The following is a 17,544-nucleotide window of genomic DNA, read 5'->3' on the forward strand; positions in this document are numbered from 1 at the left end:
AAATCAGAACTAAATCTGGTGAACAACAGGTTGTGGTTAGACAGGGATTGTAGCCGCTGGGCCAAATCTGTGAGCAAAATGGCGATCAACAAGTGTGAAATGAAATGAGCACGCTGCGATGGCCTTGTAGAGACACTCACCCAACCCCTTCGTGTTACCCTCATCCCAGATCCCATCACTCTCCGTTGATTTTTTCTTTTTCTCCTCTTGCTCTTTCTGTGTTTCATGTAACAATTCTAATCCTGGAAATCACTTTTCAGTATTTGCCACCAGGCTGCGTAACATATTGAAAATTTCATTGACATTTTTATGAAAAATGCTATAATTTGTAACATTACAGCTTCAATGTTAAAAGTTTTTTTTTTCAGTTTGTATTGGTTATTTTTTGAGCACTGTTATGTTGAGTTACCATTGAGGTTTTTTTTTTTTTTTTTTTAAATATTTGCAGCAATAAATAATTTCCCATAAAAGGAAGGAGAAAGCTCTCTTCATGTGTTTTCTGTCCCATTCTGCACTCAGGACTCATCAGCTGCATCTACCTTCCTTCCTCTTCCACAACTTCTCCCAAGCTTTTCGCTGCCAAAGCCTGTGCACCCCTCCATGCTGACAGAGAGAGTCCCTGTCGGCCTGATGTCCTCGGTTGTAGCCCCGCAAAAACCCACCTCCAACACCATGGGCCCCAAAGAGGTCAGTGCAGATCCGACACATGTAGTGGATTAATGGCATAAATTTAACCTGATAAAGAAAACCTTACTGACTCACTGTGTGGTGCATTTCCATTTGACTTGCTCTGTCTGGCTCAATCTATTCCTTTGGGTGGGAAAAAGCTCAATTTTCTGGAGGGTAAAATGGATTTCTAGATCTGAAGTGTATGTACTATACAGATGACATTAGAAAATGCATAAAATGAAGGTGATAGTTACTGTCTGCCATGTGTGGGAAGTGAGAGAATAATAAGACAGCCATTAAATCATACATATATGTATATGTATATACTTGTACATGTAAATGTGGCCGCTCTGCGGGAGTGTACAGAGAGATGATTCTACTTTGCATCTGACTGATTATGAACTTCATGACCCTTCAGGTGGAGCTGATCCTTGTAAAGGAGCAGAACGGGGTCCAGTTCACCTCCACCACCTTAGTGGCTCCAACCCCGACTCAGACCAACCCCAGTGGGGAGGAGGAGAGAGAGACCTGGGGGAAGAAAATTGACTTCCTCCTGTCGGTCATTGGGTTCGCCGTGGACCTTGCCAATGTCTGGAGATTCCCCTACCTCTGCTACAAGAACGGAGGCGGTGAGAGAGATGAAAGGAGGGGAGGGAAGCTGTTTTTTTTTTTTTTTTCCCCGGTGTAAAGGGTCCCCCTGTCTGCTGCACTGAGAGAGGTAGAGGATAGATAGAGAAGGGGGTAAGGAAGCAGAGGAAGGAGGTATAGGAAAAAGGGTAGAAGAAGAGGAAATAAAGGTGGAATTAATTTACACATGCATACTGGATCTTTTCACCTGCATACACCATATGCGTATACATATGCGCGCGTACACACACACACACACACACACACTCACGCATACAGTATTTTCACAGGTGTGTATGTTTGCATGTGTGTTTCAGCTCCTTGTCTATGCTGGTCGCTGTTTGTGATTTTTTCCAACCCTTTACAGAGATCAAAATAGGGGAAAAACCACCACAGCTGCTCCGAATAGATTAGCTCTAACAATCACTGCCACTAATTATGGCTGTTTAACATAGAGCTCTCATTATGTTTTAAGAGCTGTAAATGATACTGTAGCCGTGGTCGAGGCTGACACCCTGCTCTGGGGACACTGTATGTCCCCAAATCCGACATCCTGTCATATCCATATTTAGGGACAATATTGCTGAGTTTCATTTGGGGCAATTAGCCCAAACTATATTCACATATGGGGCAAGCACAAATTTTTGTGTAGGTTTGAATTATTATGCTGAAAAACTAAATGAAAAATCTGTCTTGAAATAGCATATCAAATAAATTCACTATCAAATATTGCTTAGGTTTAATTTAGCTAAATTAAATAGCTATTAATTAGCTCAATTATATAACCACTATATTAATACAACAGATAATAATAATCAGTCTTTTTTACGAAAATGTGTGTGTGTTTGCAGGTGCTTTCTTGGTGCCATACCTGTTCTTCATGGTGATAGCAGGCATGCCTCTCTTCTACATGGAGCTGGCTCTGGGACAGTATAACAGAGAGGGTGCAGCAGGCGTCTGGAAGATCTGTCCCATATTTAAAGGTAGGAAGTCACTCCACTCACGCATGCACACGTGAGCACACATCCAAATGCGTTTTGTGTACATCTGTCTGCCCGCCTGCCTGCCTGTCTGTCCGATAGCATACCTCCTTCAATATCTACATGTCTCTCCGTCTGCTTGTCTGCCCACATGCCTGCCTGTCCACATGCCAGTCTCTTTTGTCTGCTCATCTCCGCGCTGAGCAGCGACAGGCATTGTTTATCCTCCCCACAGCATCAGGTTCTGTTGGCACTCAGATGGAAAGCAAATGAAAATTGGGCTTTTAGACTCTTGTCCTGATTGTCCAAATCCTTCTGTCAAACAGTGGCGGAGGAGCACCGGGCTGACACTCTCCCTGGGTACTTTTCAACACATCAATAAGCAAAACGCAGTTTAGGAGAATGCCACCTGAACGTACACTAATGGAGAAACACACATTAAGACCAATCCACATTTCTGAGCAAAGTCATTGACTGAAAATATAATGATACACTTCATGTTTTCATATATTTTACTAGATGTGACTTGTGTGTATTGTGTATTCATCCATCTGCCCTTGCAGTGTATACCCTGCTCTTATAGTTACAAAGTTATGGTTTCACTTCAATTCATATTTAACACATTTTCTATAAATTCAGAGATGCATCAGAAATACAGCGTCAAATACCAGCAGACCACGTGTTGCTTCACAGTATGAAGCCATAGCACTGTCTTTTGTTGATCACGTCCTTGCTGGTCTGAAGGTGGCCCGCAGTGTGTACGTGTTGCTCCATGTGTTTCTGTGTGTGTGTGTGTGTGTGTGTGTGTGTGTGTGTGTGTGTGTGCTGTGCTGTGTGACTGTTTTGTGTGTGTGTGTGTGATGTGTGTGTGTGTGTGTGGTGTGTGTGTGTTGTGTGTGTTGTGTGTGGTGTGTCTCTGAGCGTGAGCCTCCTGTGTGTGTGAACATGTGCCGTCTGTCAGGGACCACACTGAGTACGTTGACGTTCTAATCACACGCTTCACTCTCTCTCTGTCTCCCAGCGGGGGGATAACAGTAATTATTCAAACACACACATACACATGCCCATATTGACAGTAATTATTCTGATCAACAAGCTGGTTTCCTCTCAGGATCAATGCATTTGAAGAAAAGGACTGAAGAAGGGGAGACGGGGCGAGATGGAGAGATAGCATGGCCGCATGTGGCGCTAATAAGAGGCATCGCTCCCTGGACAAATATCACATCCACATTACAAAGGAATCAATAAGGCACAGTTCTGGTCATGCCTCTTAGCAAAGGTTAACAATTAAATTCAGCCTTAGAAGATTGGACATTGTTTCAGGTTTATAGAAAGGGTAGATGTGTTGATAATTAAGGCATGAAGAGGCAATCTTGAGAAGTTGTGCTGCTTTCTGTGAGACCGCAGGCATGTGTCACAGGCTACTGTACTCACACTGAGCTTTCTGTTGTGCAGGGATCTGTGAGAATGTAGTCACTGCTCAGCAGAGTCATGCCTAAGTCTGGACTGTATGTAGAATATGTTACTTTTTCTACTGATTCATAATGGTTTTAACACCTAAAAATAACTAAGATTAGCACTACCACTGTCAAGGATTTGAATATAATTTGGTTCACTGTATCCTGTGTGATGTCATATGGGAAAGGGTGTATGCGGTAGGAAAATGGGAAAAGGTGACTTTGTGGTCGCCTTTTGGTTTGGTCCCTCAAGATAGACGATAAAATGATTTCATGATCATCTATGTTTCACTAAAATAGGGCAGACAATAGTATTTGTCAGTCTTTTGTATTGTGTTGTGTGCGTCATCCTACTAGGACATCTTCAGTGTTGGGAGAAGTATTCAGGTCCTTTTCTTAAAAGGACCAAAAATAAAACAATATACAAATAACACCATTATTATAGCTGTTGGAAAAATGTAGTGGAGTAAAAAGTACAATATTTCCCTCTGAAATGTAGAAGTATAAAAAACTGGAAGTACGTAAGCAAAGCACTTTCCACCGCTGGACAGCTTTACAGTCAAGGAAATCAGCCATGAAAAGCAGTGCTCTGTAATTCAAGGCAGAAGGCACTTATATCTCTCAGGTGCTAATTTGTGCAGTGGGTGCTGTCTGCCACCCCTCCTCCTCACCCTTCCACTCTCTTATCTCTGTCTTTACTTTCGGTATTGATCATTTGTGTTCCCCTCGCAGGCGTGGGCTTTACAGTGATCCTCATTTCACTCTACGTTGGTTTCTACTATAACGTCATCATCTCCTGGGCGCTGTTCTACCTCTTCTCCTCATTCACCGGCGAGCTGCCCTGGGTCCACTGCAACAACACCTGGAACAGTCCTAACTGCTCCGACTGGGCTGACAACAGCTCAGTCAGTGACCTTGACAAGGTTACCCCTGCCCAGGAGTACTTTGAGTGAGTTGAATTTCAGAACTTTAATTTCCCATTCACAACCTATTGTTGTTGAGTTCTTTGGAGCTGCACGCAAACATGGAAACTGCAGTTAAAGGCAAACATACTTTATGTATTTCTCCAACTACTTAAACCTTCAGAGGAAGTTTGCTGCAGTAATGCTACAGAGTTGATGCACTGAATCTACAGAATAACTGAAGTTCCTGTAATTACTATCAGCCCTTTGTCTAGATTTAGTATTGTCCAATTATGAATAATTAAACAAATAATAAAATATTCAGAAATTAACATCAGATGCATTTGCCTCAAAATGGATCCAGTGTTTGGCTGCATTTAGCTCTTGCAGCCTCCCTCCCTGTGCAACTGACCAGGTGTCTCCTTTTCCAACAAGTGAGGGGTTGTTCTGTTGTGACAGTCGAGGCATGTCATCCATGCTAGCTGAAATGGCAGTGTGCTGTTCACACAGAACCACCTGCAGACAATTTGACCACATCAGCTGAGCACTGGCCGATCTTTTTCAGTCTCATCCTCTGAAATTATCTGAATCAAGGCACCAACAGTGTTCGGTGATTTTATAGGTGTCATATTGAACTTCTTTCGAATGTAATATAAAAGTACTCTTTCAAATCTGTCGCCTTTTATTGCCATAATGTTTTCCTGTCTTGGCAGGCTGTCATGATCTTTGAGACCTTTTGATTTACTATAATGTAAAATTTTGCAGCATTTGCAACACATGCGCAAACACTTAATGTAGTATCTGCTGCATCTGGCAAGATTTCCTGGTTTCTCACGTGTCACTGATGAACACCAGGTACTCAGCTTTCAACAAGGTTAGGCATTGATTGTTCATCCAACATTATGCAGGATCCAGATCCAGGTGCATAGCTTAACCGATGCCGTGAATAATAATGTATTTCAGGTAGGCTGCGTAGGCACTGAATTCACTGAATTCTGAATGCATCTAGAATCCTTTAATTCAGGGTGATCTATAAATGTCTCTTGGTGAGACTCAAAGTGACTTCAGCAGGACTCAGGTCTTAGTTTCTTGCTTGGTCACTATGTCTTCTACCTCTGCCAAGCTTTGCCTTCAGTCTTGTGTGCATCAGTCTTGTTCCTAGAAGATGCCTCCTGCAATCAGACCAGTAGCTGGCGCCTTGGCACTTGCCATACAGCTTCTTAGACATTGGCTGCAATGTTCAGCACAGTCCTACTGAGGGTACTTGTCTCAACAACTGGTATAGTGTTATCATGTAACAGGTTCTTAAGCTAGGTCTTGGTTTATGGTACAATGTTTACAATATTCCTGAACTGCTCCGTTTGGTCTTTGACAAATGAGTCTATAATGGGAAGAATATACTAAATACAAGACCTTTAGATATACTGTAAACAGTAGACTCAGGAGATGTCGTTGTTCTTGCCTTTCCTTAGACGAGGGGTGCTCCACATCCAGGACAGTAATGGCATTGATGACCTGGGTCGTCCGCGCTGGCAGTTGACTTCCTGTCTGGCTGTGGTGATTGTTCTGCTCTACTTCAGTCTCTGGAAGGGAGTCAAGACCTCTGGCAAGGTAGGAAATGACATAGTAGCTATGTTTCGTACGTGAGTCATAAGTCACTTTAAGCTATGCCGTTATTTTAAAGGAGCCATTTGTAAGTTCTGCTATTGCTGCATATCCAGCGTTAACATTGACAGCTCTTTACTTACCAGTCTAAAAGAAACGTTGCATGTTCAGCATCAGACTTCATTCCCTTACCCTTAACAGCTGTCTCCAGTGGTGGACAGCAACGCCAGCATTCACTATCGTCTCTATCACATCTTTCCTTCTACTGAAGTTAGCACGCTAACCAGCTAGCCCCGGCCCGTCTTGTCACCAATCTGTAATGCTGCTCAGAGGAAGTATTATAATGTAAAGATGGCCAAAGCTCATGTCAAGCGATAATCACCACCACTCGAAATCACACTCGGTGACAGAGAAAACATGCAAATAGACCCTTTAAGGTTATGTGTGATGAGGAAACAATACGTCTTCAAGTCCAGTTTAAATCCACTAAAGAGTTTAAGACCACTGTATATGTATGTACAGCATAAATGTGTATTTTCACTCTAACTTGCACGTATTCATGTGTGCGTGGCCTTCTTTCCTCGTGTGCGGCTATCCTCTGTGTGTGTGACGCGTGCGACCCTGATCAGGTTGTGTGGATCACAGCCACCATGCCCTATGTGGTCTTGACTGTGCTGCTGCTCCGCGGAGTCACTCTGCCCGGAGCCATCGATGGCATTAAGGCCTACCTCTCTGTGGACTTCCTGAGACTCTGTGACGCCAAGGTGAGGGGGGGGGGACAAGTGAGGTGAGAGTGGTGGGGGTGCAGGAGAAGAAGTGGAAGCGGCATGGGGGGGAAAACAGTGGCTAAAAGGCACTTTAAAGGAAAGCTTTGACATTTTAAGTTTATCACTTGATATGTAAGTGTGTGATGTGCAATAGAAAGTAAGCATAGGGTAACATGATTGCATTTAGAAATTGGTGACAGTGATAAATCAGTGGCAGAGGGTACATTTTATCCTCATAAACTCTTGAGAGTTATTAACCAAAAACACTGTCCACTCTCAAATTGAGCCTTTTTTTTCATATCAACAGGGCTGAATGTGAAAAGCCTGAATGGGGTTAATACATAACATCTGAGAGATGTTAACTGTCACTCTCCTTCACTGTATCCTGTAGACCAATATGGAAAAGGAATTAAACACACTGGTTTACAATGAGAAGTTAAAGAGGGATCTCCTCAGGCTGTAAAAAAAAAATGTGAGAAAATTGTTGGTGTAACAGTTTCTAATATTTTCCTTATCTGTGACACCCGCTATCACAGCTTATAACAATATCTTATTTACGTTAATAGCAGGCACCGAGGAGCTCAATAAGTAACCATGCAGGACTAAAGGACTCAGTTATGGAGAAAGCGAGAGAAAGCAAGGAGGAGAGAGATAGAGAGATGCATGGCAGCAATTGGAGAATTAGATTAGATAGATGCATGGAGCAGTAATTTGCAAAATTACCCCCCATATTCACAAGCGTCTTTCATCTACTGCCGTTGAATGAGTTTCCTGCAATTATCCCTAATAATGGCTTTTTTCCTCTCCTGTGCCTTTTGTTTGCCGCTTCACACAAGTGAGCTTGTTCTGTCGCTCCCCAGGTCTGGATTGAGGCAGCGACACAGATCTGTTTCTCGCTGGGAGTGGGGTTTGGTGTGCTAATTGCCTTTTCCAGCTACAACAAATTCAGCAACAACTGTTACAGGTAAACACACACAGGGAGGAGAGGCAGGACAGAGGACAGGGAGTGGCTTCTACAGACACACACACATACACACACATACACACACACACACGTGCAACATAAGCAGGTGAATTACAATAACCTTTGAAGCTCCTTGAAACCCGCTATGTCTTTGACACCATGCTGTGCGACAGACAGCAGTAACACCAATCAAAACTGTCGCACTCTTTGAAAATCATCAGCATCCCACGGGAGGCTTTTATCTCCTTTTTTTGCCTTATTTAATGTTTCTGATAACTGACACATGACACCGTCCACCTTGAGGATTCCTCCTTTTTGTTTCCAGACATTGACAAATGCGTAGATTTCGCCAGCTCTCCTCTTTCTGACATACTTTGAGAAAAGCTCTGTCCTTATTTAACAGCAGCCAACTTATTTATTTGTTAACTTCCTGTATTTACCGAACCATTTTTACAGTTGCGGGACACTAGACCCCATATCCCAAAAGAAATCAGGACAACAGGTTGCTGCTGGTCTGTTACATAACAGATAAGATATTGACCAACTGACTGACATAATCATTGATAAACTCTATCCAGTCACTCTAAACTATGTTGCCACCCGGATTCATTGCAGCAGGCCAGCATTATTATGATGTAGTCGCTGGCTAGTCAATAATGTAGATATTGACTGTGTGATGGCAGATGACTGACTAATGAACTGTTGCATTTTTGGACTGTTCTCTTATTTTTCTCCATCGTATCTGATTTTATGAATCCAGAGACGCCATCATCACCAGCTCCATCAACTCTTTAACCAGCTTCTTCTCCGGCTTCGTGGTCTTCTCCTTCCTTGGTTACATGTCCCATAAACACAACGTGGCCCTGGACAAAGTTGCCAGAGATGGTATGATGTTATTTGTTTGTGTTTGTAATGTGGTTTTTGTATCATCATCAGTTCATTATATCATCAAGTTAAGGCTTTCCATTCAGCTTTCGGAAATTAATGATGAGATACAATGTATTAAAAAATGGAGCTCAATCAATTGGTTAAAACTAAACAGAACAGTGTTTGTTGCAGGAAAATTTCCCCTGAGCTCATTTAAGCCGTATCTCGTCGCTCTTTGTATTTTTGACTACGAGCCTAACCTACTTTTGTAGCTTCTCTGCACGTGTCAGTCATGTGCTATGGGAAACAGGAGAGTGGAAGGTATATTGTGATAGGTTGTTGATTTTGGGTTACCCACATCAGCCTACCTTTAACATTAGTCCATGACGGTGGCTATTAAGTGACACTACAAACAGCTGACAGTGGAATTGTCAATGCCAGAAGAGTAGAAGCAGTATCATGCGCATCATTCTTTAATTACTCTAAGAGTCAGCAATATTTAAGATGGGCTACTTTCAGTTGCCAGCACTTAAATCAATGGAGAAAACCCAGTGTGAATTCAGTAACTGGATGTAAATTCCACCAGTCCTGTTGGTGGTACTGGGTTGCTGTGTTGCTTATGCATCAATTAAAACTAATCATGTTTCCCAACATTTCTTCATTCTTCATTAATTTTTTTTTTTTTTTTTACAACATGTATCTTATATCTAATCTTAAACTATACTTTTCACTTTTTATCGATCTATTTTGGAGGTGACTTTTAGGGCTGCTTTCATCTTAAATGCTCCAAATGCTACTGCGTTTTTTTTTTCTTCTGTTTTTCTACTTTAATAGTGATTTTCTTGTATCGTAGGTGCTGGGTTGGTGTTTGTCATTTACCCAGAAGCCATTGCAACATTACCTGGGTCATCAGTGTGGGCAGTTATCTTCTTCATCATGTTGTTGACACTGGGCATTGACAGTGCTGTGAGTATGTGCCCACCCACACACACACACACACACACACACACATGGACTCATCACCAATTCAGTTTTTTTTTCTACCAGATAACACGTGACTATGCCAGGGCAGATTGATGATGATGATGATGATGTCATATCTTTGTTATGTTATACCTCCGGTGTTTGTGTGTATTCATAATCATTTATTAATTATACATTTAAATTACATTTACTTTGCTGTTGTTGTGTCTTGGAGCTGCAGTCGAGCTATTACACGGCACACAAATCCAGTGACTCAGCAGCTCAGCTCTCACTGACTTTGAGTTTTTCTTCTAACTCTTGTGTCTTGTCTTGTAGATGGGCGGGATGGAGTCGGTGATCACAGGGCTGATCGATGAATTCAAATTCCTCCACAAGCACAGGGAGCTGTTCACCCTCTTCATTGTTGTTGCCACTTTTCTCATCTCCCTCTTCTGTGTGACAAATGTAAGTATCATCCTGGTCGCACTAATCAAAGGTGGACAAATGTAAATGCAATGAACTGTATAATCAGAGTGAATTCTGTCTGTTCTTACTGTAACTTGTATGATAAAATTGTATATAATAGAAAATCTTATCTTATACTCATCCCTCTGTCTTTCCAGGGTGGGATGTATGTGTTCACTCTGCTGGACCACTTTGCAGCAGGAACATCGATTCTCTTTGGAGTGCTCATTGAAGCCATCGGCATCGCGTGGTTCTATGGTGAGAAAGATGGACGGGAGAGAAGAGGAAGGAAAAAACAGATGATTCATGTTTTCATGGCCCACAAAGCTGATGTTATATTAGGGGTTTTGATGAGAAATCTGTTGGTGTAGGTGTTCTGTGCCTCCATACAACATATTGCTATTAGACAAAAGGATACTGCAGCTAGAAGCTCTATTCCCGCTAATGGTTTTGACCTCTTCAGTCTCTGGCCAGGTCTTTGTGCATGTATTGTTAAGGTACAATGATATACTGTAGCTATGGTGCTCGTGAGAGCTCAGTGAGGTTTGACTGCTGCCAGTGTTAGGTATCCATGTGTTCATTCAGCAGTGGTGAGGCACCACATAAAGAAAAGTGCAGCTGGGGAACAGGCGCTTCCCATTTATCATGGGCAGGAGTCAGCTATCTGTTAGCTAGATTGTAAATAGTTGTGGGTGGCAAGTTTCTAGCCTGATTCTTCTGACACTGTATTTGACATCCGTTTACCATCATCTCCACAGTGCTGTGTATGTTTTTAGGTTACATTCCTCTGACTCACTGTGTCTCTGTAAACCAGTGTTTATTTCTGCATGAGATAAGATCATTTTCTTTGGAGTGATGATTTTTTCTGCATTATACCTGAACTCTTTCAGCACAACATGGACGAAATCCTCTAGTTGTGTAGTAGTTGTAGTAACCCCTGTCTGTACTACACAGCCTGGTGACCTCTTATGGTCACTAAGACAACTAACACGTTACTATAGTGTTAGCTGTTTGGATTCTCCTCAGGGGCTGTAGAATCTGTGTGTTTTTGTAAATTAATGGCTGAAGACCAATTGCGTTACTGACAGATGTTTATCTTTGCATATATTTTCACCCTCTGCACCACTAGCGGAAAAAAAAATGTCATTGCGTGTGAAAACCTGACCTCAATTCTGAAACATCAGCCGGCACAAACTATTATAAAGGCAATCTAAAAGGTCAGGGAAAACAGTTGACCTGAACTTCTGTATTGAGTTTCTTGTCTCATGTCTCCTGAACCTGACTGTGGAGAGATCCATAAAGGGCTAAATACTAACCAGGCCGCAGGCAGTAGGGGGTCAGCATATTGCCCCACTTTGGTGGGTCCCGACCTTGGCAAGGCAGATAAATCAAGCCTAAGGCTTCACTGGGCCTTTTTCCCCTTCCTCTTAACTGTGACAGGAACCCTTGACCCCTGGCCACTGTGGTCTTTCGTTCTGCTGTCCACTACAGAAGTACATTTAGCTGTGCTGAATACCTGCTCGTCAGTCTGGATATTTTCCTCTGCAGTGAGAGCTGCCCTCTAGGCAGGAGGGCACAAGAGAAAATGTAGAGCCAGTTTTAAGAGAGAAAGGAAAATGGTGATATGGTACAAATGCTACAGAAGCTTATTACAACCGCAGAGTGACTTAAGTTTCTGCAAATTTTAAATTGTTGATTGCATTATAATCATCTATTGGTTTCTGTATGGGGAACTTTTTTAAACCTATGAATAGGGGCCACATTCAAAATGTGTATATATTTAAGTACTTGATATCCTCTGCTGGAAACATACCAAGCAGAAGAGATGTGAATATTTCCATGTGTTTCAGGAGTGGATCGTTTCAGTGATGACATTGAGGAGATGATTGGCCAGCGACCAGGCAGGTACTGGAGGCTGTGCTGGAAGTTTGTCAGCCCCTGCTTCCTCCTGGTGAGTCCTACTTTTTGAACCCTCACAAGAGAGAGTTAAGATAAGATAGGATAAGATAGAATAAGATAAGATAAGATAAGATGCAGTTTTACAGCAGCAAATTGGACAGTACAAAAGAAATGCAAACTGAAAATATCAAATACTAAAAAATTACAAAAGATAAATAATGTAGTATAGCAGGATAAATGAGATTGAATCGAGACTGTGATTTTAAACCAAAAAAAAAATCACCAATTATCTCACGTTGACCCCAAACCATCTTTCTACCGACAGCCCTGGCTGCTTATTCAGGTCAAGTTCATAGAGAACGCGAGTTAAGTAAACCAGACCTCCTGCTCCTCAATTGCTCCCAGGGCACCTGAGGTATATAACCCCTATATAACACAGCTATAACTCTGGTGCAAAAGGAGACACATCATAGAGGGCATTCTTACCTAATGCCTGAACTACACTCTCAAGATAAGTAAAGGAGAACACTCAAGAAAATTCTCTTGAACCTCTGATTTGAGGGAGGAAGCTTCTCCACTGTTCCACAACCACAGAATGAATGAACACTCGGCGTGGCGTCCATCACGCACTCATCCCACGCCGCGCTATGCAAATCATATGACTTAATTTGCTTTCCCTTTGAACAGATGGCTTTTCAAGTGCTTCGTATTCATAACATTTCCTCCCATAGTTTATGGTGGTGGTGAGTTTTGCCACGTTCAACCCTCCGAACTACGGCTCCTACATGTTTCCTCCGTGGGCCAACATGGTGGGGTGGTGTCTGGCCATCTCCTCAATGTCCATGGTGCCTCTCTATGCCATCTACAAACTCTGCACTCTGCCTGGAAAGTTTTGCGATGTAAGTCTGAGCTACGTCTTCTTGGCAGCCAAAATGAGGTGAAATGATTCACATAAAGGTTAATCTTTGTTTGTTCTCATGTTTGGTTCCCTATGTCATGATGGAGCCCTCTCATTTAAGATCAAGTACAGTGTTCTGTTCTCTTCTTTCTCTCTGCTGTAACAGAGGCTGGCTTATGCCATCACCCCGGAGACAGAGCATCATTTGGTCGACAACGGGGAGGTTCGGCAGTTCACTGTAAGCGTTGACTCGAACATGATTTATTATAATCTTAAACATCACATCTCTGCTGGTTTTACACAAATATGCATATTTAATATTCCTCTGACTACTATCCCATTGAAATTAAATTAACCTTTATGACTGTGCCGTAGGATAGTCCTTGTTTGATTTCATGGGCATATTTTTTTTTTTTTTTTTCCCACAGCTGCATCACTGGTTGGTGGTCTGAGACCTACAGAGAGAGAGAGAGAAAGAGAGTGATAGAGAGAAAGAGTGAGAGAGAGAAAATGAGAGTATGGACATTGGGTGGATGAATGCATGCACAGCAAAGGCCTGAAGAGCTAAGAGGAAGAGAGAAACAGCCATTTAAATTGATCAGTGGTGATGGTGGTGGTGGTTGTGGTGGGAGCTGTTTAAAAGTGCCGAAGGAAAAAAAAGAAAAAAAAAAACCCATAGAAAATGTAGTGTTCTTTAATTTCAACAGTGGATGTGTGAAGCTGTGCATTGACCCTCTCCACCATTGTGTCGACACTGGTGAATGGGATTCAGTCAAACAGGTCATGTGGTGTTTCAGCCTGCTACTTCCATAAATAGGAAATAAAAAAAAAATGTCACCTTGAAGGCATGCCGTGTAACTTCTAGCCTGTTGGTTAGCTTCACTTTGCTCTTGTAACAGTGTGAAACCCATTCTTAGATTTTCTTGTATTACCCATTCATAACAAGGAGCAGTGAAAGCAACAGGTGTGGAAGGATACAGACCGGTTCACCATGGCATTTCTTGGGGGTGAGAACTTAGACTACAATTTTGTTAATGTACATGAGGCGTAGACGTTGAGGTGCTACACATAACAATAGGAAGTTTTGTTTTATTTCATTTTTGATTATGTTTGATTAGTTAATGACATTAGCAGTAGACAGCTTTTTATTTTTTTTAAATTATCTTCATATAGTTATTCTGGATTAAGACTGAGCAGACATCTACTGAATGCCATACGTGTTACTGAATCCCAGTCCATTTTTCGTTTGTGTAATTATTTATTCACTTGCTCTTCTTAAAGACTGTTATGATGTTATGTCACAGACTTCTGTAGGCTTTGAAAAAAAAGACACTTACTTTTGTTTACATCAAAATAATTTAAAGGAAAGAACGGCTGTTACATCAGTAGACCAAAATGACATCATTTGAATAAATTAAAACCATGTCTGGCTCCATTTTTTTTTCATAAACACAAAGGACTCATCAGTTACAAATCAATAGAATTGATTGTCTGAAAATAAAAGTCACTTCCTCTTGCTGTGTCCCTGCATTTAGTTGCATTGGATGGACAAACAGAAACACAATCCTTTTAAAAGATAATTACGTGGGTCCTAAAATTAAAAAAAAAAAAAAAAACACACTGGAACTGAACTGTCACTGATACAGTTTAAAATTTCTGAGGTGCACATAATCAGACTGAAATAGTTTGAAACAGCTGGAGCCCCGGAGCCCTTTCAACCTAATAAGTGAACAAAAACTCCACTCAGCTTCTACACTGAAAACACAGCATCATCAGCCAGGCTGCTGATTTAATCAACCAAAGACGAAAATGAACTCAGAAATTGAGATATCACGTCCTCATATGAGAATATTTTATTTACTTTATTTAATCAGTAGACCACTTGATTGTTAACTTTATCATACCAGGTTTATCTTCCTTCCCCATTATAACAAAATAGTGCCAATGCAAATTTTCCTTTTATTTTTATATAATTGGAGATTTGTTGCCTGTTTTTTTTTCCCCTCCCCCTCAGAGTTTCAGGTTGTGATTAGGAAGCTACGACTGTCACATTTCCTCCAGAAAGCATAAAGCTTTAATTTTACCGTTTACAGACTCTTATTCAGTATTTCAAGACTGTTTAAAACGCTGCTTTTTATTGAACTGCAAATGAATAGTGTGTAATGTAATATATGAAGTAATTAAAGTTATATATCTGTGTAAGTAAATGTAATGTAGAGGGGCTTGTATTGTATTGTATTGTATGATATTTAATAACAAGACCAACAAGATAATACAGTATATGGAGATTATTGCTTTGTTACTGTGAAGTTGATACATATTAGCCTTAATGATCTTGACGAGAATTACATGGAAAATCCATATAAACTCTTTCTGTTTGATCAGAAACTATAAAACCCTTCTCACCTTGTGGTACATGTAACAAACTGAAGGGTTAATTATGTCCCAAATTGTATGCCTGTGCTGCTGTACTGTGCCTTGTGGTGTATGACATTGTTTTGTACTGTCAAATAAAGTACGATGAATTCAATTATTACATTTAAAATGCACAATCCGCCAACCCCCTTTCTTGCTCTGTTTTATATTATAATTAAATTAATATTCTCTGTGCCACTTTCAAGCCCTTTCTCTGTAGCACTCCACTGGTTTTTATGGAAGGTCAAAACTGCCTCCTTGCATTTTTGGCATCAAGTCATTTAGCCAAAAAGATTAAAATAAAAATACCAGTTGTTGTTCCTGGGAATATCGGTACATTTCATCACTGTGCTTACATTTTGGCAATTGCATGAAGTTTTAACATTTTCTATGATCACATGATTCATCTTGCTGAGTCACTGTACACTACTCCTCACTGTTTAATTAGATACAAATAAACAAAGCTAATATTGTGAAATTAAATGACATATCACTTACATTCAATCACATTCTACCATTGCCCTTACACCATTAAAAAAATGGTGTACTTTCCCAGTGGCTGCATTTTCACGGTTTTCTCTAGCAGCTGTAGAAACATATTAGTCTGTTAATCATAAGCAGCAGAAATGTCAGGGTTCCTCTTTAACGCTTGCAGTGACAAAATGAATAAAGTCAATAATAAATAATGATCCCTCATAATGTTTGCTTCAATATTCCAAAATGAGACATTGGTTGTCGAGCCTCCAAACAGATCAATGTGCACGTCCACTACCTAAATACATAGAGCACAGATAAGGAAACATCAGCACAGCCCTAACAAGATCAGGAGTGCCTATAATTGTTGTGAGATTCTTCAAGAATGGTCAGCATGACCCTGAATCAACAGTGTTCATTACAGAAACCGGAGAGTCAAAACAAACTGTCTCAGGGACAGTCCACACACACACACACACACACATAAGAGCCAATATCCTCAGCAGACAACATCTGAGGATGATTGCTGTCTAAAAAGCTTTGGGATATATTGACATTTGTTCTCAACAGTAGCTGCTCTGACCACCACACTTGAGTTAGATTTTTTTTTTTTTTTTTTTTATATACACAAGGTTTATTCACTATTGACCTGTTGCAAAAAGCAATCAGTCATATTTACTGAGGACAGGGCAGTCTAGCCTCCCGTTGTGCATGTAGGTGTAGTTCTATATTTGTGGGTTTATTCAGTAGTTACTTATTATAGGTTATTTTGTCACAGGAAAAGGCAGAAATACTTTGTGGATAAAATGTGTGTGTCATCTCTGTCATTTTCCCCTATTTCATCCCTGACCAAGCACATGATCTCCACACCATTTGTCCCTGTGCACACTGCAGCTGGGGAGAGGGAGTTATTGCAGCAACAAATACATTTTATTTGTAGTTCAATTTTTATTCACATTCCTTTTAATGATAAGGTTTCCAAACGTAAATAAAACGTTTTTTTTTTCTCCATCACATTTGTATTCCACAACAATTACCCACTCAACAAGCCTCTAACATTGGCACACGGCAGCGTTACAGTAGAAGAGATGAGAGATAAGCTGAAAATGTCACATTAGCATTAAGCTACATTCACAGAGTAAATATTGTTGAATATGTTACTTTACAACTGAGTCTACAACCCCATTGTCGGTGTGTGGCAGTAAACCTGTTGATGGGCGGGGTGGGGTTGAGTGGGGTGGGGGGTTCTTAATAAACCTAAATGTGCGTTTGCTGATGTCACCTTACCTCTGTTCGTTCACACTCGCAAAGAGCTGTGACAGATTTTTGCTGTGTGGTTTCCCAAATGTTGTGAAGCTGGGACAATTGCAAAGCAATTTTGGTGGCCATGCAAGGATAGAGTTTAAAAGGTGCCATTATCACATCCAATAACCAACAGCAATTATGTATAATTTCATGTCTTGCCACTGGTGTTGAGACTGAAAGGATATACACAAGGAGAAGGGGAAGGGAAAGGCATTTTCTTATTTGTATTTGTGATTTTGGCTTTATCTTGGCATTGTGCAAAAGAGAATGCACACCATTAACATCGG

At 41.0% G+C, this 17,544-nt stretch overlaps 1 protein-coding gene across 1 annotated transcript; it reads left to right on the forward strand.

Annotated features, from left to right (window-relative positions):
- Positions 1–627: 627 nt before the first annotated feature.
- slc6a3 (solute carrier family 6 member 3) lies at positions 628–13,515 on the forward strand. The gene is made up of 15 exons (XM_022753424.1): positions 628–687; positions 1,088–1,298; positions 2,148–2,279; positions 4,466–4,682; positions 6,108–6,246; positions 6,870–7,004; positions 7,868–7,971; positions 8,732–8,856; positions 9,692–9,804; positions 10,138–10,266; positions 10,425–10,524; positions 12,117–12,217; positions 12,897–13,064; positions 13,230–13,301; positions 13,492–13,515. Exons 1-15 carry the CDS (start codon positions 631–633, stop codon positions 13,513–13,515), a joined length of 1,827 nt encoding a protein of 608 aa, XP_022609145.1. The 5' UTR covers positions 628–630.
- The last annotated feature ends 4,029 nt before the right edge of the window (positions 13,516–17,544 follow it).

Source organism: Seriola dumerili, unplaced genomic scaffold (assembly GCF_002260705.1).
Source record: "Seriola dumerili isolate Sdu_G_001 unplaced genomic scaffold, Sdu_1.0 BDQW01000191.1, whole genome shotgun sequence".
Lineage (NCBI taxonomy): Eukaryota > Metazoa > Chordata > Actinopteri > Carangiformes > Carangidae > Seriola > Seriola dumerili.